At 35.5% G+C, this 19,725-nt stretch overlaps 4 protein-coding genes across 19 annotated transcripts; 1 reads left to right on the forward strand and 3 right to left on the reverse strand.

The window, feature by feature from the left end:
* Positions 1-251: 251 nt before the first annotated feature.
* On the reverse strand, positions 252-3,805 carry LOC111799823 (protein NCA1). Its single transcript, XM_087127451.1, has 8 exons — positions 3,667-3,805; positions 3,192-3,576; positions 2,859-3,093; positions 2,345-2,490; positions 1,768-1,855; positions 1,537-1,683; positions 935-1,084; positions 252-845 (listed from the first exon to the last, which is right to left on the reverse strand). Exons 2-8 carry the CDS (start codon positions 3,551-3,553, stop codon positions 774-776), a joined length of 1,200 nt encoding a protein of 399 aa, XP_086983577.1. The 5' UTR covers positions 3,554-3,576; positions 3,667-3,805; the 3' UTR covers positions 252-773.
* On the reverse strand, positions 3,692-8,613 carry LOC147793809 (Pentatricopeptide repeat (PPR) superfamily protein). Of its 16 annotated transcripts, none has more exons than XM_087127297.1 (7): positions 8,213-8,613; positions 5,753-7,864; positions 5,464-5,613; positions 5,280-5,368; positions 4,547-4,753; positions 4,400-4,427; positions 3,693-3,831 (listed from the first exon to the last, which is right to left on the reverse strand). In XM_087127297.1, exon 2 carries the CDS (start codon positions 7,849-7,851, stop codon positions 5,791-5,793), a length of 2,061 nt encoding a protein of 686 aa, XP_086983423.1. In that variant the 5' UTR covers positions 7,852-7,864; positions 8,213-8,613; the 3' UTR covers positions 3,693-3,831; positions 4,400-4,427; positions 4,547-4,753; positions 5,280-5,368; positions 5,464-5,613; positions 5,753-5,790. The 16 variants fall into 16 exon arrangements, with proteins under 16 accessions (XP_086983421.1, XP_086983423.1, XP_086983403.1 ...); XM_087127290.1 differs by having other exon boundaries at positions 3,699-3,831; positions 4,359-4,427; XM_087127293.1 differs by having other exon boundaries at positions 3,738-3,857; positions 4,359-4,427.
* An 830-nt stretch (positions 8,614-9,443) lies between these two features.
* On the reverse strand, positions 9,444-13,651 carry SAC3C (SAC3/GANP/Nin1/mts3/eIF-3 p25 family). The gene is made up of 8 exons (XM_023678469.2): positions 13,157-13,651; positions 12,722-12,822; positions 11,887-12,108; positions 10,828-11,049; positions 10,634-10,719; positions 10,399-10,495; positions 9,908-10,000; positions 9,444-9,813 (listed from the first exon to the last, which is right to left on the reverse strand). Exons 1-8 carry the CDS (start codon positions 13,476-13,478, stop codon positions 9,667-9,669), a joined length of 1,290 nt encoding a protein of 429 aa, XP_023534237.2. The 5' UTR covers positions 13,479-13,651; the 3' UTR covers positions 9,444-9,666.
* A 635-nt stretch (positions 13,652-14,286) lies between these two features.
* LOC111795864 (Gag-Pol polyprotein/retrotransposon) lies at positions 14,287-18,490 on the forward strand. The gene is made up of 9 exons (XM_023678489.2): positions 14,287-14,407; positions 14,510-14,638; positions 15,190-15,241; positions 15,376-15,427; positions 16,206-16,301; positions 16,764-16,817; positions 16,999-17,064; positions 17,996-18,074; positions 18,160-18,490. Exons 1-9 carry the CDS (start codon positions 14,348-14,350, stop codon positions 18,235-18,237), a joined length of 666 nt encoding a protein of 221 aa, XP_023534257.2. The 5' UTR covers positions 14,287-14,347; the 3' UTR covers positions 18,238-18,490.
* The last annotated feature ends 1,235 nt before the right edge of the window (positions 18,491-19,725 follow it).

Below are 19,725 nucleotides of genomic sequence, written 5' to 3' on the forward strand. Positions count from 1 at the left end.
ATTTATGTCTAATGCTTTTTAAAATTGTATGTTCAATAAATTTATAAAATTTAATAAAATTTCAAAATCACAACTAGGTATTTTTAAAAGTTTAGAGATCAAATAAACATAAAAACTCGTAATTAAATTTATACTTTTAAAAGTTGGTACACCAAATAAATACGAATTTAAAAGTTCATAACTTTAACTTATTTTATTTAATAATTCTTAAATATTATTTATTAAAGACTATGTACTTTGAAGCTTACAAGTTACTCATATTTTCCCTGTATAAATCATTGTAGTAAGCCGTCTCATCACCATTTTCAATATTTATTGCATACCCAACAATCCAATCATCTTCCCCAAGAAACTCATCTACCAGCAAAAGGGAATGGAATGACAAAGAATGGGCGAAATCTACAATATAAACCCTGAACTAATTAACTTCCAATTTGTTTTAGAGATGCACCTTAGCTAAAAAGTTCACTGTAGAAGTGCGTGGGGGTAACGACCGTAACGGAGGTCGGCTCAATCCGAAGGAAATTATGCGGTGGCAAGAGAAACATTATACACAAGAGACCTGACCAGCAGACAGATTTAAAAGGCCACGGCTTCACACAACTACCAGGTCGATTCATGCCTATGTGAATAAAGCGACATCGGTTATGGATGCTTCTGTACTATACCCTGAAGAAAACACGATAAGAGCATTCGAGACGGGCGCTCGCAACCTTCCCTGTTGCTCGGCTAAAAGGAGCTTATTTGCTTAACTAAGATTGGAACGATGATCTCTAGCAACTGGATCGAGTAGGCTTTTGTCGCTCGGCAAACTGACCTTCAAGGAACTTCAAAACAGATAGACGCTGCCAGTAAAATATGAAAGTTCATCATACATTTGATGGATATGAACACTATTAAGTGTAAGAAGCAAGCAAAGAATCTAAAGTCTTACTCGCTGTTCAAGACCAGGATTCTCAGAATTCAGTGTTAATGATTCCAATAACTTTATGCCTTCCTGAAATCTATCAGCTGCCATATCTTCATTTCCTAGACCGCTGTCTACATCTGCAACTTTTGCAAGTGAAACAGCCACATCTAGGATCTGTAGCAAGCAATAAGGTCCATTTCAGAAATATGAGAAACTCGTGCTGTATTTTTTAAAAAAATGTATGTTAATGCAACAATAAAATCCACAACCGAAGTCTTTGTAAGGCACGATACGAACGGTGTCACCTAGACTAGACATCCTATCCCACATTTTTCATAAACTTCGAAATACCCGTCTCAAACCTGCAGCCATCTCTTTCTAGAACTCACCAGTTCTTGGATTCTAGAAATTGTCAATCATAAGTACTTGCAGAATACTGAACCAACTAATTACCTAGACTACATTGAGTTCACCAAAATAGCCATTCATTCTGGAAAATTCTAATCCGAAGAGAAAACGTATTGGGATTTCGCTAATAACAATGAATGATTGATTTAGTTCTTCTACTCTTTCTTGGAAAGAGGTTTATTTAACCAGGTAACCTCTAGAAATTAACAATCACAAACCTGAGCTGGATCATCTGGATGATGCTTGCTCCAATCTTGACGAACATTAAGAGACCGGAGATAATAAGATCTTGCAGCTTGGAGGTCTCCTTCATAATACTTTAGATCACCAATTTTGTTTAGTGATACAGAAAGTGTCTGAATAATCTGAAGGGAGAAACAAGGGTTACTAAGCATCTCAAAAGCAAGCAGTAATTCACAATGTTGACTCAAAAGTTTCGAATAAAGAACCTCGCGAGTCTTTTCAGGCAGCTTTGAGAGAAACTCTACACTTTCTTCAAAGTGAATGATTGCAGAACTAGCATCTCCAGCTGCTCGACTGTAAAATAGGATAAAACAACAGAAATTTACATCAGGATTTATAAGTATTGTTTTAGTAGCTTAAAAATTGGCGGCCACATAATATCCATATGGTTATTTTCAATGGAATATTCACATCAGGATTTCACAATAGTACAAGTGTTAGTTGTTCATTAGAATGATAACTTCAGAATCTGACTGCCTGAAAAAAGTTTTAGTTAGCCATGGGGCCCATGGTTACCTACGCATACAATCCGATGTAAAAATCCCGAGTAAAGTCAGCTTGTTGTATGCTTAACTACCAATATACCGTTCAATCTCCCATGCATCCCCCCAAGATTCATTGATAACTAACTAAATTAAATTGTATTGCTAACAAAATAATAGGTAGGAGACTCTTAGAGATACGTCTCATTTAAAACCACACCACCTAAGAGTTTATTCAAGGAAAGCTGCACTTTAAGAAACTATATGCCCCGTCGTAAAAGAGAGAAGAGAACCAACATACCAACAATCGCCAAGTGTGCCGAGAACCGCTCCAAGCTGTGAGCACAATTCGGATGAATTGCCCATTCTTTCTAACTGATCTCGAATATCTTCAACACAGACAGTGAGCCTGGATTTGGCACTTTCAATATTCTGGGCACGAAATGCCTGCGATTAAAAACCAGATTGTAAAACTTTCAAAAACAAAAACTAAAGGGATGTTTATTTTCTGTAAATGGTATTTGGATAACTGTTTCCAAAAAGTTGTTTTTTCTTGCTTTCTTTTTGTGTGTTCTTACAGATGAAGCTACTTATTTTCAAAATATTTTCTGTAAATGGTATTTGGATAAATGATCCTTACGCTCTTCAATCAAATATTTTCAGACAACCCCTATAAAAATGAAGCTCACACCACTCACTGACTAGATCGTTCAAATAAAAGAAGCAACATCCAATTGATTGCAGTGAGATATTCAAACATACATTTATATCACAAGCAAAAAACGAAGCAGGAAGAAATGAACAAGGAATATTACCCTCATGGCTTGTTGGATCAAGAAAGCACCTCTCTCCATGGATGAGTCTTCATAAATTACTACTTTACTTTCACTAACTTCCTCATTCTCTTTGTCTGAGTTCACCTGGGGTCTCTTGATTCTCGCATGACCTTCAATGAAGCGATCAACCGTAGCTTGCAGATTCGCGTCTGCTTCAATCTTCTCAATGTCAGCTCCACACAGGGGACAGTCATTAAAACGCGATATACATGCTCTAGTTCAATTCAAGAAGAAACAATCAAACAATTGACCGAAGGAATCTCGAAAAGAAAAACAAAACGAAGATAAGAAACACCAAAGCTGATTAATTACTTGCAAAAAATGTGAGAACAGGGGACACATCTGCTGCATTCAAAGAGAAGTGCCTGACAAATCATACAGCTCAGAGGGCCAATCTTGAAAGTTTGAGAATCATATCCGAATGGACACTTGCCACCGGCACTGGCAGCATCGGCCCCACCTTTCTCCCCCTCAACCGGACTCTTCGTCAACGAAGCATCGTCCGAACAAGCGGATTTCGAAAACGGGCAAGCAGCCTCCGATTGCGGCTTTCTTGAAGAAGCATCATCGGAACAGCCGGATTTCGCAAACGGACAAACAGATTCCCCTTGTTGCTTCCGTGAAGAAGCGCCGTCGGGACGAGCAGATTTCACGGAGGGACAAACAGGAGTCATCTCGATTCTCGACCGATCTCCCTCTAATACAACTCAAATTTAGAGCTTCTTGTTTCTATATAATCGAAATTGAAAGAACTCAACGAATTCACAAACAAAGACGAAGATGAAACCTGAAAATCAATGCCCTAAGAAGCTCGCACGAATTGAGAATCCCTAGGACTCGGTAGAATTCTGCATACAAAGTCACTTCCCGGTTCGCGTCGGGTTCCCAACCACCGGTATTCTCAAAATATGCACAAAGCTCTCCAAATGTATAAAATATAAACACGAGCGACCTGTAGAAAGAATAGAAAGTCCATATCTGTCCGTTTCCGTTAGTGTAATTAATGATAATACAAAATTATAAAATACATTAAATTGCAAAAAATTGAATGACTTATTACCTATTAAAATTACTATATTCCACGAGTTAAAAACATTTTTAAGATAATTAAAAAAACTATCAAATACAAAATAACTAGACAACCATTTACTTTTTTAAAAATTAAGTTTATAAGAACTGTTCTCACCTATTTATTTTTTATTTTATTTTTAAAATTTAGATAAAAATTCAAAGATTTATCGAGAAAAAAAAATGCAGTTACAAAAAAAGAACAAATATAATTTTAAAAATTAAATGGTTACCAATAATCCTTAAATTTTCCTAATTGCTTTCCTAGGATTAAACAAATAAATTAGCGAGTTAACTCAAACAGTGAAGAGCACGACATTTTCAAGATTTTGATACAACTCGATGTAGTAAAGTTGAAAGAGTAAAGAAGCGATTATGATATTGAATATACTACAAATTTCACAAGCTCACAATATTGGAAGGTCACGTCATTGTTTTAAGAGATAACTCACGTAAACTAGCCCAAATACTGATTTCAACCTATAAAGAAAGAAAGAAACGTAAGTTGTGCAAATCATCTCACCATATAAGACGATAAAGATAATGCAACTCGACAGCTCTCCTTGAACTATTCTTGGTGTAAGAATTCGACAACCTACCATAAACTTGGGTTGGAATAACTTAACCCGCTGCCCATCGGAGACCGAGTGGTAAGGCCATGATCCGATTGTCATGACTTGAACCTATTCTCTCTAGGCCATTTATTATTTATTTGCATAACTCGCGTTCATCAGTAGGTCAACTCATCACGATGATGGTTAGAAATAGAATGAACTTTTAATTTGAAACCCTCGATGCTGATCCTCCTGAGAACAGAACAAACATAGGAAGATACATACATTATATTCTGTGGTCAAGTGAACACTTTCATTTCTTTAATTACAAAAACAAAACATAAGAAACGCAATGTGTGTGGATTGAAAGAAACATTACCAAATCAAACCCAGAACCAGCATCTAGACTTTACATGGTAAGAGGGGCACAATGGTCATTTTCGTCTGCCCTCGTCGGTAGGATTGCCCGTGTCCAACACGTTAAATCATTGTTTGTTTAAGCAAAATAATGTGAACTAAATTCCCAAAAAAATTGTGCTTATTTTCTCACAATTTCTTAATCATTAACCAAATTCTAAAAACAAAATAAGTTTTAGAAAAACTAATCCTTTTTGTTTTCAAAACGCGACTTTAATTTTGACAACACTCGTAAAAAAAGGGGTAGAATTAGTGTTTATAAGCTTACTTCTCAAAAATAAAAAAACTAAATGGTTATCAGACAGAGCCTAAAGTACGAAAGTTGTATAGGAATTATAGATAAACGGAGTCGAAAGCTTACCTGAATTTCCGATTCAAAAGATGGAGTAGGCATGACTTCCTTGCATCTTGGCACACTCTAAGCTCATCCATAAGAAAAAATTTCAACACCTGGTAAGGAACATGCCACATTGAAACTAGATATTTCGCTTATGAGTTATAGCATGTAAGCTCAAAGTAGTATCATAGACACTCTTCAAGGTTACCTGGTTCAATCTCGGAAAACCTTGCCAAATTCAGCCTCCTTGGGCTGCTTCTCCGCCCCAATTTCCCAAGAAACTCGGACCGGGAGCATTCGATATGCTCGAGAAATCCTTGATTCAAAATATTTGAATAATATGATTTAGGGGACTGGCCTGGAAAATGAGTACCATAAAGCTACATAAATTAGAAACTGTATGGCTTCAACTGAAATGAAGATTCTGCTAGTGCTTATGATTAAGTTAATGACTTATTGGATAGGAGAAAGAATGCATATGTATAAGAGAAGCTTACCACATGCAAAATGCTGCGATCATCTTGTTTCTCCAAGATTAGATATATCCATTGGCATCAATCTGCAGATCATATGCAAGCAAGATTTCTTGAAGCTTAGAAGTGGCACTCTCTATTGGATCGATAACCTTCCTTTTCTGAAATCCGAGGACAAGTGCACGATGAGTAACATTGTTCGGAAGGATACTGTTTTCGATCATCTTCTTTACCAAATTGCAACCTTCATCCACATTACCAACACTGCAAAATCCATGAATTAGAGTATTGTACAATATCAAGTCTGGATTTAACCCAATGTCCACCATTTTACAAAATAGAGCATTTGCTTCGTCTATACGCCGTTCTCGACAATACCCACTAAGAAGAGCACTGCAAGTAACAACATCAGGCTTTACACAGTTGTCAGTCATATGAAACCAAACAAGAAAAGCTTCCTCAAAGTTTCCCCTTTTCGAATATCCATGTATGATATTAGTGTATGTGACAACATCTATATTGAAACCCCTCCTGTTGAGCTCATCTAACATATCCTTTGCCTCTTGAAGAAACCCTCGCGTAACGAGACCATTAATGAGAGTGTTATACGTCACAACATCAGGCGTAAGATTTGTAGATCTCATCGTATCGAGAAGTTCAAAAGCCTTATGCAAGTAGCCCTTCTTTCCATATCCATCCATCAAAATATTATACGTGACAACATCGGGTTTTAAACCCTCAATAATCATCTTTTGGAGCATAACTTCAGCCATTTCCACATCTCGACACTTGCAAAAGTAATCGATGAACAAAGTATACGTGATAACAGAAGGTCGCATTCCACTTTTTAACATCTTCCCCAGGTAAGAAAATGCTCTGTTTATGTTTCCCACTTTACAATAGCCTCCTATCATGGTTGTGTAACTAACACAGTCAGGAACTAAGCCCACCTCAGACATTTCAAGAAAAACTTCAGAAGCTTTTACCGTGTTTCCTTCCATACATAACTTCGTTATAAAGCTATTGTATATAAAAATATTTAAGGGACGCCTAAAATACTTCAATATTTTACAAGCTATATCCAACTTTCCTAGTTTACAATAACCATCGATAACAGAACTCATCGTAACGGAATCAGGGGAAACACCAAAAGCAGTCATTTTAAACAACAAGGCAGTGGCTTCTTTTAAAAGAGAGATTTTGCATAGTGAGTTGATCACAATTGTGTAATCAACTGCATCAGGCTTGGATCCGAATTTCCTCAACTCCAAAAGCACTTTCCACCCCCTGCTCAGATTACCTTTTGCACAATAATGATAAATAAATAGATTAATCGAATAATTTAAACTTATACCTTGCCTATGCATTTCTTCTAGAAGATCCCAGGCTGACTCCGACTGATTCGTTTGTAATAAAGCTTGTATCACCGCCTTGTATACCCATATAGAAGGAAATATGTCGAAGCTCTTCATTTGACCCATCAATATAAGAGCAGCCGTTACCATTCTTTCCTTGATGTAACAGTCAACCAGCATGCTACATGTGGTTTCTAAAGTCTTCCTTTCATGGTGTGTTTCATAGAAAAGTTTCAGCAATATAGTTGAAAAGCCCTCTTTACTACCATAATTTTTAACAAGATGTGACATTAAATCAACTGCCCTATGATTCATATTCCCAGCAACCAAAATATGTATCATCCTACAGATTGACTCCAGCGACCGATTAGATCCAGATAAACATCCTGACCATTTGAAGTAGTAAAGACAAAGTCGTGCATCTGAACTCTCCTCAAATAGAATATCCAAAATCCTTACGATCTCCAATTGTTTTGGATGCGAACCAAGATTAAACCCATGGTTCCCAAGTATCAATTTTATCAGTTTCATTTCATGATCATCAGCTTTCAGGCGTTTCGAAACTTGAACGTCATTGCCAAAATAATTTTGTTCGTCAGAGTCAACATCAGAGTTAGTAGCAGCAGGAAGTTCAGAAGTAAAGCAGTCCTCGTCCGCATAGTTGAAAGAAGACAACGCAGAATTGGCAGTTGCAAAATATCTGCATGGTCTTTTTCTTCCAAAGTTGAGCTTGGAGCAGAAATTTATTATTGAAAATGCACTCTTCATGAAGAATCAGAAACTATAAACAAATGAGCTAAATAAGAAAAGTAGCCATATATCAAAAGACCCATCATGATTCTTCTGATTACAAAGCTCTTTATGAAGAACATAGCCATCAAAATTTCAAAGCTGGTATATAAATTGAATGGCGATGACATGAAATCCTAATCCCGTTTGAAAGCAGATACAACAATGTTGACTCAATATTTATTTTTCATCACCATATTTCTCTTATCTGTTCATTGCAAAACATCCCCAGTACATTCATCACAAAAATCGGAAACTTCGACTAAAGAATGCAAGTTACAACATTCAAGCTGCTATCAGAATTTGAAATGCACTATATGTGTTCATAACACTAACATACCTGAACCATGCGGAGATGACGAGATGAAGCAGCCAAAGCACTCAAAAGTTGAAGGCGCCAAAATGGCAGAGGCCTCAGAAGAACGATGAAATACTGAAGGCTCAATGACGGGCCCGATTGATCGAGAAAAATGCAGAAAAGCGGAAGAAATTCAACTTGCAGTAGTTGCAGCGGTACTTCGAAAGGAACATGGAAGTGATTTTCGGAATCATTAACACGAGCATAGACGATATGATTAGGGATTTAACAAACTGAAACCCTAATTTCAGAGAAAAATTCGCAGATAAAAATTTTGGAAGTGAAGAAGCAAGTTTTCGCTGGGGATGGAATGGGGATGGGTTGAGGCGGCAACCAGGCCAAGCCGCAGCTGCCTCTCTCACTTGGACGGCAATCTTTTAGACCACCAAAGGCACTTTCAAATAAACAATTTTTTGTAAATGCCTGAATGTTTTTTTTTTTTTTTTTTTTTTTAATTACAATTTTGTTTTAATTCATTTTATTGAAACTAACCCAAAATCACTTACATAAAATTATTTTTGTTTAAAAATAATCATTCAAAATAAACAAAATTATAATATAATTCTTTTTTAAAAAGAAAAATAAAAGAGAAATAAAAAAGTACTCCAATTTAGAATTTATTTTTCAACAAAGTTTTAATAAATGACTTTGAGACGGTTATGCATATTATTTATTTTATATCTTGAATGAGCGATAATATGACCTTCAAATATTCTAAATATAAGATTTTAAGTAGATAGCACCGTTAAATTTCTCTATCTTTCAAGTATGTCAACATTTTTTGCGCTATTTTTCACGTGTTTATCGATTCAATATCAACCTAAGAGACGGATCAACATATTCATTATATTGTAAGAAAATCGATGAAATATTACCAAAGAAGCAACCAAACATTACAAATGTGAATATAACTTAAATTATAAGCATTTTAACGTATTTAATTGAGCAAAAATCAATTTATACCCTAAACTCGAGTGGTATTAATTAAAATCTCAAACTTTTAACTGTTAGACGAACACAACTCTCGACAATGGTATGATATTGTCCACTTTGAGCATAAGCTCTCATGGCTTTGTTTTGGGTTTCCCAAAAGGCCTCATGCTAATGGAGTTAGTATTCCTCACTTATAAACCCATGATCATTTCCTAAATTAGTCGACGTGGGACTTCCATCATCCAACATTAACAATACATCAAATTAAATAAACTCAAAATCGTCTAAATAAAATCATGACATTATACAATTCATATATAGATGCTACATAGTTAGTTCTTATCCCTATAAGACAACAATACAATATAAATTATGGGATAATACAGCTTTCACAGAACACAACTGTATAATACAGTATAGAATAGTCCTACCAGAAATTAAGCCCTAAGAATCTATAAAGAAAAATGATGAAACAATGGGTTGTAAAGATAGCCACCTTGATGTTATTTCAGCTTCACAAAGCTGTATCTTTGAAACGCTCCTTTGGGACAGGAAAATGTTGTTTGTTTGGTAGGAAGTGACATGTTTCCTAGTTCATCTTCAGAAGTTGCAAGACCACAGGCCTTGCAAAATGATTCCACTTCTGATTCCTGAAATAAGCTTGAAAAATTATAATAAACAACTGCAGATCTTTACATAAGCGATCGAGAAGATCATAAGTTATGTCATAAATTATTATTATACCTCCATCATTAAAAGCATGGATAGATCCACCAGAGGATAGGGATGAAGCTTGTATCCACCATTGTTTATGTAAGACAAAGCTAATGCTCGAATCTGCATAGTGAGCGATAAATGCCTTAGGAGAAAAAAAACGATCGAGTTCCCTTTCTTCTAACCAAATGATTAAGTGTCCTTGTCGGGACCTGGCAGCCCTAACATGCATAAAAATTATATTCTTCATTCTTGTCGAGACCTGATAGCCCTAACATTCATAAAAATTATATTCTTCATTCTTGTCGAGACCTGACAGCCCTAACGTTCATAAAATTATATTCTTCGTTCTTGTCGAGACCTGAACGCTCTAACATTCATCAAAATTGTGACTTTGAAATCAAACAACTTTTTATTAAGGCCAACTTGAAGGCTTCCTTCTCATCCCTTTGACTTATCCTTTCATGTATACAAATTTCAGATTAAACTATCGAAGGGGAGAGTTTCAAGATTATGGTTACCTCATTAACGTAAGGTTCAAGAATGCAATATTGAAGGTTGGAAGCCTCAGCTCCTATGGTACAAAGGAAACCCTTATAATTACACATCCGAAAATATCTGTTCAAATGAACGGCAGGAGCAGATAGAAAAGAAAAGTGAAGATTGTGAGATGAGAAAAGGAAACTTCTCTCCAAACATCATTAGGCATTACTGGAACACAAAAAACAAACAAATCTTCAGAAGAAAATAGTATACCGTAAAATTGTCCGAGCAAAACGCATTTCCTTTGACTTGATCGCAGGAGACCGTAAAGTACGAAACCACAAAGTAAGTGGTTCCCCCTGACAAATTAGAGACAGCAATGTGTTACTCATAGGACACAGCTAACAGTAGATTGTACTGTATTGATTCAAAAATTATCAATGCTTTCAGTAAGCTAGAGAACAGACCGTTGCTTGGCTATTAGAATCCAGATGAAGCAGCACATACAATGAATGGAACTCGGCTTCATTTTCAAATATAGCACCGTTGGATCTGTTAATTTCATAGAGATTAAGTAGTGTGATCAAAGCCTTTGAGAGCTGCTGCATGTTGAGGTGATGCATTGAGGAAGCATTTGAATTACTATCACCATTTAAAAGCTTCTGGTGTGATGTGACATGAAATCTAACCTGTAATGAAGAAGATTCAAGATCAATGAAAATAGGGGTGCATTTTCATCTACTCCAACAAAATTAACCAAACAGTTCGCAAACTTTGAGGTTCAAAATGCATTTCTACATGTTTGAAGTCTTTAAGTTCAACCTGCAGTACAGTTCCAAATATTTTATACACTAAAGACCATTGGTCAGAAGTTTTAAACAGTAATTGAAATGTGATCTGAAAAGATGAATGTCTAATAATTCATTCATCAGCATAATGACACAATCCATATTTGCTAGCAACCAAAATAAATAAATAAATAAAGATACAAGGCATACAAGAAAGAAGACAAAAACCAACAAAAGCTTTGCAATTACTTTTAGATCTTTGAATGTCTATTTTCCTTAAACATCATCAAAAACTAAGTGAGGCAAATGGGCTAACCTAAAACCCATTTAGGGCCCTATCTTTCCATCAAAGCTCGTTGTTTGCCTCATAAAGGTAGTGGATATGGCAGTAACTTCTGAACTACATCGTTAGTTTCTTTAAAAATGTCGAAAAAAACGAAGGGTGAATTAGGAACATCTGATATCAGAATAATAGAAAAGAGTTGCGCATATCAAAGGCAGTCAAGAGCACGAGATTCCAGGTGCCGCACAAACTAATTGGTGGGGTATTTAAGTTAAGAACATAAAAGGAAATAAACAATTTCGAGTAAGACAACTACTGCAAAGGACCGAGCACACGCCCCACGATCAGTTATATAGTTTCCTAAAACACAGTTACATAGAATCAAGTTTCAAAATACTTCACTTCTAGGAAAGGGAGTGATGCATAGAATAGAACAACTACAAGATGATACCGACCATTTCTTCATACATGTAGATGGCCTTCTCATTAGCAATATTCTGTATGCTGAGGTCTTGCCTTATAGATCTTGTTCTATCAAATACAAAGTCATGAATCACTTCAAAAGGTTGCTCTTTAGTATCCAAAAAGCTCAGGACATATTTCAATGTTTTCTCCAGTACAGGTAGAGGCCGCACATCTAATGCTTGGTCACTCTTGGCGGACATTGTTCTGCAGAACTAAACAAGTGAAATGTTACTGCAGATGATACCTACCAAGAAATGTGGTGAAAGAAAAAACCAATCTATCCATCATGATCAACGATATCACAAATTATTAATCTATATTCGAGCAGAACGAGCCAATGACAATAGAGGATTCAAGTCATTGGGAGTTGCAAATGCCTAGCTATCATTCTGTTCAAAGTAGTGATACTCACTTCCATGCACGATTAACGAATTCAATATTGCAAATTAGTCCGAAAATTTCACAAGAGAAACAACAATTCTAAATCGCAAAAAGAGGTTCACCAGAAAGATGAAGGATCATCATAGAACACTTTTTCAACGACAATGGAAACTAAATAAATTGTTGGAGGCCCCTAAATGAGTTAATTGACAGTTGCATACTTCCAATATACTGCCAAATTCATATGCAATAGCTTCTTCTTCTTTCTCCCCCTTTTCTTTTTGGTAATTGGCAGTAAGAATTGTATCTTAACTTTAAGAACATGGTTTACAAATCACTTCCTCCAACCAAGAAAATATAAAAGAAGGGGCCGAGATGTTTAGCATTAGAAACCAAAAAAGAGGCATTCAGATGCAACATAAAGCAACTATCAGTAGATAATACCTTTTTGACGGCCAGATCTGGAGATGTTTTTCTAGGATTTCCGTGCAGCCTTTCAAATATAGCCAAATCTCGCAGCCTTTCACGCTGTGCTCTTTCTGCCTCTGTTTACAAATATGAAAACTCTTAACAAAGCAGCTAACATATGATTTAGAAGAAGAAGAAGCTAACATTCGTGTAACAGTGTCACCCCAAAACCGAAATACCAATCCAACAAAAATTAAGCAGTCTGGAGGATTAATCGAGCTCAGCCCGCGAGCATGAGTTAATGTGCTTGTCATATAGCACAGAATTACACATTTCCTTGGCACAACAAAGATCAAGAAACTGATAAATGTTTACAGAAAACAAAAAAGGATTTGAGAGCGTTTATACAGTCCAATAGTCTCGCCACAACAAAGATCAAGAAACTGGAAGATGTGGACGGTTTCAACTTACCAGGGCACATGGAAGGACAAGTGCCGACTAATACCGGCGGAAGATCGAAGTGAGAACGGCCATCATGTCCAACGTCGTCTTCTTTCGCCTCTAACTTCTGTAAATAGATTTTACTATCGCTACTTCTTCTGCTACGCCAGTCAGCATCATCCTCAAAGCTGAGATTACTGTTGGTATTGTACTTAGAATGCTTGTAGTCGGTGTTTCTACTGCGGTTGGAATAAGATCTGCGGGAAATGGAGCTCGAAGATCCGGCCGAATCAGATGGTGCAGCCGAACGATACGGAGGATGATTTCGACGTTGACGCTCCGTCCTCTCCATGGATGAACTTGAAACTTTCCCTCAATTAACGCGCAGAATCAACTTTCGATCTTAAATTCCTAAATGCACCTGTTACAACTACAAATTGCAAATTCTCCATTGTTTTCGGGAAGAACGATACAAAAATGTCACGAATTAGGGGAAAGGGCAGCCAATTATCCAAATTAATCTCAAAACTTCAATTGAGCTCTTAACGATTTAATCTTTTTCTTTTAGTTTATTAGGAATATTATTTTGCTAAATTGCTTTTATAACATTATTTTGATTTTTCTTAAATATTTAAAAAATACTCTTAAAAATATAAATATTTTAACATACAGCAGTGGTCTATGACTGAGATGGAGATATAATTTTGTCCGGATCATTTCAAGTCTTCTCATTTTTCATCCAAAGCTCTAATAGATTTCTATTCTAATAATAATATTAAAATATTTATGAAATTGCACAGTCAAATGTAACTAGATAGGTCCTATAGAAGTTGAAGAGAGAAACGAAACATTTCTTACAAGGGATGTGAGAACCTTTCTCTAACCGATCAAGCTAGCTTCTAAGATTGTGAGGTCCCACATCATTTTTAGATGGGAATGAAACATTTTATTATAAGGATGTAGATACCTTTACCCCATAGACGAATTTTAATACCGTGAGACCGACGACGATACGTAACAAACTAAAATGGACAATATCTACTAGCTTGTTACTTAACAAACTAAAATTTCGAATTTGTCTAAAAATTTCAACCTAATGGAATTGGTCTAAAAATTTGCTATAAAAGTTTCCATTTTTATCATTTGCAAAACTCTAGTTCTCTTCACATTTGATCATCCTCTCTCTCTCTCTCTCTCTCTCTCTCTCTCTCTCTCTCTCAAATGCCAACTCCACTTAAGCTCACCAATGGCGCCATCCCTTGCGTCGTTTTCCCGGTGGCGGTAAAAGCTTCACTCGATTTTGAAATTTCTGCGACATTTTAGAATCTGAATGCGTAAACATTTTAATTTCTATTATCATCTTCCCGAATTATTATTCTTCAGGGTTCGAATAAATTGCAGCCGAAGACAATTTTCAGAGCTTCCCCGCCATTTCGCGTCTCAAAGCCGATTAACATTTTTGTTAGTCGGAACCCTAGCATCCGACAATGCCTTAACAATGCCGAAATTAGCGTAAGTGTTTCTCAGTGAATTGGCAACACAGCAATCTCCTTCACTTTCTGCAGTTTAATTCTTTCGTTCTATGGTGTTTTGTCCCCTTGCTTCAGAATCTACGCCCTAATTTTTGGGGGTGGTTTCTGTGTTGTTTTGCTTATTTATGTCTCTTTCCAATTGAATTGTTCGGTCCGCGGAGCGATAATAATGTTTCAAACTTCTAATTGCCCTGATTTTGCACCCTCTGAGTACCATCATGTCTTTCTTTTGTCTAATTGGCAATGAATGCTATGGTATGCTTGGTTCTATGCATTCCATTTGGCCCCATCACTGTTTTCGTTTGAATTGGGTTATAATTTCTTATATTTCGGAACTGAAACTTCTATGAAGTCGCTGGAAGATTATTTCTATGAAGATTTTTTGCATGTTTAACTGTTGGTTTACTTTCTATTGACTTCAGTTGTTTATATGAATAGAATGTGGCAGTAGTGAAATTTTAGGCACGAATGTTCCTGCATTTGGACAAGCGTATGTATTACTGATTAGATACTGCCAATGTCCTGTTATAGGCCAATGATCCATTGAAATCGGAAAATGGCTTTTCCAATCATGAAACTGAAGGTATGGCATAAAAAACCGAACCTATGAACTCATGGTTGAGTCTTGATGCATTCAGTGAACTTTAGATTTTCAAATGTCATATTCTTGATTAAGAACTTACGAATTCTCATCCCTTTCCTTCTCTCTCTTGTTAGGTTCGATGGAAAAGAATGAAAATCATCAAAAACATCCGCGAAAATCAATCGAGTACTACTACTTGCCTTGCATATATTTGGTGAATTCTAAGGCTACTGCTTTTTTCTGTTAATAATGCAATGGAGGTGGTGAGACCTTCCTTTTTCTGCTCAATCTCTCTCTACTCTTTAGTTTCTAATCAAAGTCATACTTGTTCAACAAAGCTTAGCAACAAAAATAGTCTACTTCATGTTCCACTAATATTTGTACTGTTTTGTTGGTTATTGTCATTTTTAGTTTATATTGGTAGATTATTTTACATTTAAGAAAAAAGGGGGTCTCAGAATATATTTGATCCCCTAAGAATAAGTCATATCAAAGAGTAAGTCAAAGCCCTCAGACAGGCAATTTTTCATATTTATTTTTTATAATATCATTACTTATTGGTCAAGTCAAGTCAGCTTTGCGATTCTAGAATTTTGCAGTACATAAATGTTGGGTACAAAATACATAAAGTTATAAATTGAAAAGGAAACAAAGTTTCCATTTAGCAACCACATGAAATAAAACAGAGATCTTCTTGGCTTTATCAAAATGTTACAAAGATCTTCTTGGCTCTATTGAAAGGAAACGAAGAACTCTTCTTGCCTTTACCGAAATGAAACAAAATCTGCTTGACTTTATCGAAAGGAAACAAAGTTCTTCTTGGCCTTATTGAAATGAAACAAATATCTTATCGACTTTATCTTATTGGACGCATCAGTGCATACTTCATATTAGGCATACATCAGGCTTGGAGACATTACATTTCATTTTCGCTCATTTATTCTAGTACACGTTCATCTTGTAGGGTGCTGGATAAATTGAGGAGATATGGAGTTTCTGGAATATTGTCTTATGGATTGTTGAATACAGTCTACTATCTTACAACATTTCTTGTTGTGTGGTGAGTCCATTTCTGTATTTACTACTTAGTTACTACTATTATGAATTGCTACTACGTAGGAGAGACTTAAAGGCTTCATAAGTTTAGGAGGTTATTTGGTATGCGTGTTGGTGATTAGAATTGGATGTTCGGGGATGGCAATGATAGGAACCAGATGATTGGGCTTGGAAATTGTATATAGATAGGTAAGAATTAAGAAACTACAGTAAGATGTTTGAAAGCAATTCTTGGAAGTTGGATGCTTCCACCTCCCTCAACCCGATCAATTTAGTGGGACTCTGATTAAAAACACCTTTACCACCGATCAGTGGGCGATAATTTATTTTATGTTATTATTATTTAAAAATAATAATAATAATAGCACTCTCTATGTCATACTATTGTTTGTCTTCTGTTTATTTCTTCACTTTTCCATTAGCAGTGTACTCGGTCATGTTATCATATTACTTACTTGCATTTTAGGTTCTACATTGCACCACCACCTGCGAAAATGGGCTATGTTGCAGCTGCTGGAAGGTGAAAAACTTTATTGTAGGAGGCCCTTTTTATATGGCTAGTTGCATTACTCCTTTTGCTGGGTTATCATTTTGGTCGTTTTCTTTCATTTTTCTCAATGAAAGCTTGGTTTTATATCGAAAAAAATATTTGTGTAGGATGGAGTTTTATAATAAGACATTGACACATTATTACCTTGTAGATTTCTCAAGATAATGGCTACAGTCTGGGCTGGAAGCCAAGTTACTAAGCTGGCAAGAGCGGCAGGGTGAGCTCTTATATTCCTGCTTTTTATCTATTACTATTCTGGTACGTGATTCTGCTCATCATTAAACAACCCAACTATATGAAGAGAACTGTAAGCTTCAACTTGTTTAGTGCAAATGGCATTCACTTGTTAAATGCTTGCATTTTTTTCCCAACTTCCATAACTTAGAAAGGCCTACTTGATAACATCTTTGTTTTCAGTCTTCTATATTTATAATTACGCTCATTACGCTCATGTAACAACCCAAACCCACTACTAGTACATATTGTTCTCTTTGGTTTTTTCCTTTCGGACTTCCCTTCAAGGTTCTAGGGAGAAGTTTCCACACCCTCATAAAAAATGTTTCGTTCTCCTCTGTAACTGATATGGGATCTCACAATCCACCCCCTTCGGGCCCAACGTCCTCGTTGGCATTCATTCCCTTCTCCAATTGATGTGGGACTCCCCAATCCACCCCCTTCGGGGCCTAGTGTCCTTGCTGGCACACCGCCTCTTGTCCACCCCCCTTTGGAGCTCAACCTCCTCGTTAGCACATCGCCCGATGTCTGGCTCTGATACCATTTGTAACAGCCCAAGTCCACCTTTAGCAGATATTGTCCTCTTTGGACTTTCCCTTTCGGGCTTCCCCTCAAGGTTTTTAAAACGCATCTACTAGGGTTAGGTTTCACACTCTTATAAAGAATGTTTCGTTCTACTCCCCAAACGATGTGAGATCTCACAACTCATTTGCTCTTTTAAATCTATTTTCAAGATTGATTTTGTTAAAAAATATATATATTTAAAATCCGGTCAGTGTTTTAAAAAATGGAAGTTCTACAAGTTTAATTCTCAAGAACAGAATCCAAAGTCGTTGGATATTAAATCTCACTCCCATTTCAATTCCTAAAACGAGGAAGCAACCTGTTAAAACCAAAGCTCCTCATTCATGCAGAGCTCTTGCTATGGCGCCGTTGGTCGACAGAGGATTGTCGTGGTTCACGGTCAAATACAACTTCAAGTCTCAGGGGAAGGTTACTAGAAACGAAACTTCAATACATCCATTGTGTTTTTTGTTTCATTTCATTGATATTATGCTCAAAATTAACCCATCTCCAGGCAGTTGTGGCGATTGTTGGATTCTGCTTAGGATTGTCTCTCTTGTTATTCATTGCTGTTACTCTGCTTTCAGCATAAGACAGGTTCTTCCCTTGGAAAGTAAGTACTTTTTCTCTCACATCATTCATTACCCTATTCCCAATGAGTGTTTCCTTGTCCTCAATATTGAAGGCTATCACCTTTTTTTTCTTCCTTCAAAATTAAAATTTCCAATATTTTAAAACATAGGGTGGAGGTTTAACCAAAACGATACGTTTTATCAACGAGATTGTCGTTATTGTCGAGAATATGTTACACAATTCAAATTTAGGTTTGAATTTTCATATTTCAATCTTTACCCTTCGTTCGTTGAAACGTTTATTTTATTCAAATTCTCAAGAAATTTGTTAATTAATTTTAAATCTAACTCAAATTAGAACAATTAATTAAACCAGTCTTAAATGTTAATTTTCTTCCAAATTGAGTCCATTGGAAGGTATGAATTAGAGCCTAGAGGTAAAATAAATAAATAAATAAATAAATAAATAAATAGGCAACGGAATTTTATTTTTTTACTTTTTTTTTTTCTCATTCTTTAATTAATTTTTATTTTCCAACCCTTCACACATTGATTCTCTCGTCTAAAACCATTGCCTGTCAGTCAGTAAGATTCCAATTCCAAATAAATAATTAAAACATTATTTTTTTATAATTATTTTTTCTATTAAAATATGTTACAAAGGCCCGACCAGAGACATGTATAGAAGATATTTAAAAATAAAATAAATAAATAAAGTAGTTTATATTTAAGAAATATAGTTTTTTTTAAAAAAAAAAAATGGTATTTTTTGCAGTTGTTTTTTAAAGGGCAATTTTATGGTTTCAAGGTGAGAATATAATATTTGGAAAATAATTGTATCACTTAAAAAGAACATGTAATATTGGAAAAAATATATTTATAATAAAAGAAAAAAATGTTTTTATTTTTTTAATGCAAAAGGTTATTGAACAAGTTGTTGGACGTAACCAAGACGAAATGTAGTTTGAAAGAAATTGATTGATACCTTATACTAAAATAGCATAATTTACTTAATTATTATACAATATGATGCCAAGTAATAAGATTCAAATGATGGTAACATATGATTGACACCTTATATTAATATAATGAGGACCAACATAAATTGTATCATCACAATATATTAATATAGATACACTTAGGAAAAAAAATCTAATATATTAAAAGGTGTTCATATAATCCGAAAAACTCGCATCATCCAACCCAAACCATAACGGTTAGATTTTTTTATTTTTCTTTTTATTTTTAAGAATATTTGAAGTTCGTAACAGATGTTTGCATAGTAACTTGTGAATGTTTGATATTTAAGATTCATGATATTTTAGTTATTAACGAGACATATGAATAAATAGATTTTTTAAAACTAATTAAAAAAAAAAAACAAACAACGTGACAACCAAATTCAACCCAACCCAACTCGAAACAGATGGTTAGGTTGTGAATCTTATTCGGGCTATTCGAATCTCCAACTCATCTAACTTGTTCAAAAAATATCAATTCAACTTGTG

This window comes from Cucurbita pepo, chromosome 1 (assembly GCF_057944985.1).
Source record: "Cucurbita pepo subsp. pepo isolate OVF chromosome 1, ASM5794498v1, whole genome shotgun sequence".
Taxonomy (NCBI): domain Eukaryota; kingdom Viridiplantae; phylum Streptophyta; class Magnoliopsida; order Cucurbitales; family Cucurbitaceae; genus Cucurbita; species Cucurbita pepo.

Bases quoted from the DNA above. Each gene is read 5' to 3' on its own strand.
- LOC111799823 (XM_087127451.1), bottom strand. From the start codon at position 3,553: ATGACTCCTGTTTGTCCCTCCGTGAAATCTGCTCGTCCCGACGGCGCT. The intron at 2,491-2,858 runs GTAATATTCCTT...TTTTAATCGCAG, and splicing joins TGATCCAACAAGCCATGAGG to GCATTTCGTGCCCAGAATAT. The intron at 1,856-2,344 runs GTATGTTGGTTC...CCTATTTTACAG, and splicing joins GGCACACTTGGCGATTGTTG to TCGAGCAGCTGGAGATGCTA.
- LOC147793809 (XM_087127295.1), bottom strand. From the start codon at position 7,851: ATGAAGAGTGCATTTTCAATAATAAATTTCTGCTCCAAGCTCAACTTT.
- SAC3C (XM_023678469.2), bottom strand. From the start codon at position 13,478: ATGGAGAGGACGGAGCGTCAACGTCGAAATCATCCTCCGTATCGTTCG. The intron at 10,720-10,827 runs GTCTGTTCTCTA...CTAATTTGTCAG, and splicing joins ATTCTAATAGCCAAGCAACG to GGGGAACCACTTACTTTGTG. The intron at 9,814-9,907 runs GTATAATAATAA...AGCTTATTTCAG, and splicing joins CCATGCTTTTAATGATGGAG to GAATCAGAAGTGGAATCATT.
- LOC111795864 (XM_023678489.2), top strand. From the start codon at position 14,348: ATGCCAACTCCACTTAAGCTCACCAATGGCGCCATCCCTTGCGTCGTT. The intron at 14,408-14,509 runs GTAAAAGCTTCA...ATTATTCTTCAG, and splicing joins GCGTCGTTTTCCCGGTGGCG to GGTTCGAATAAATTGCAGCC. The intron at 15,242-15,375 runs GTATGGCATAAA...CTCTCTTGTTAG, and splicing joins TTCCAATCATGAAACTGAAG to GTTCGATGGAAAAGAATGAA.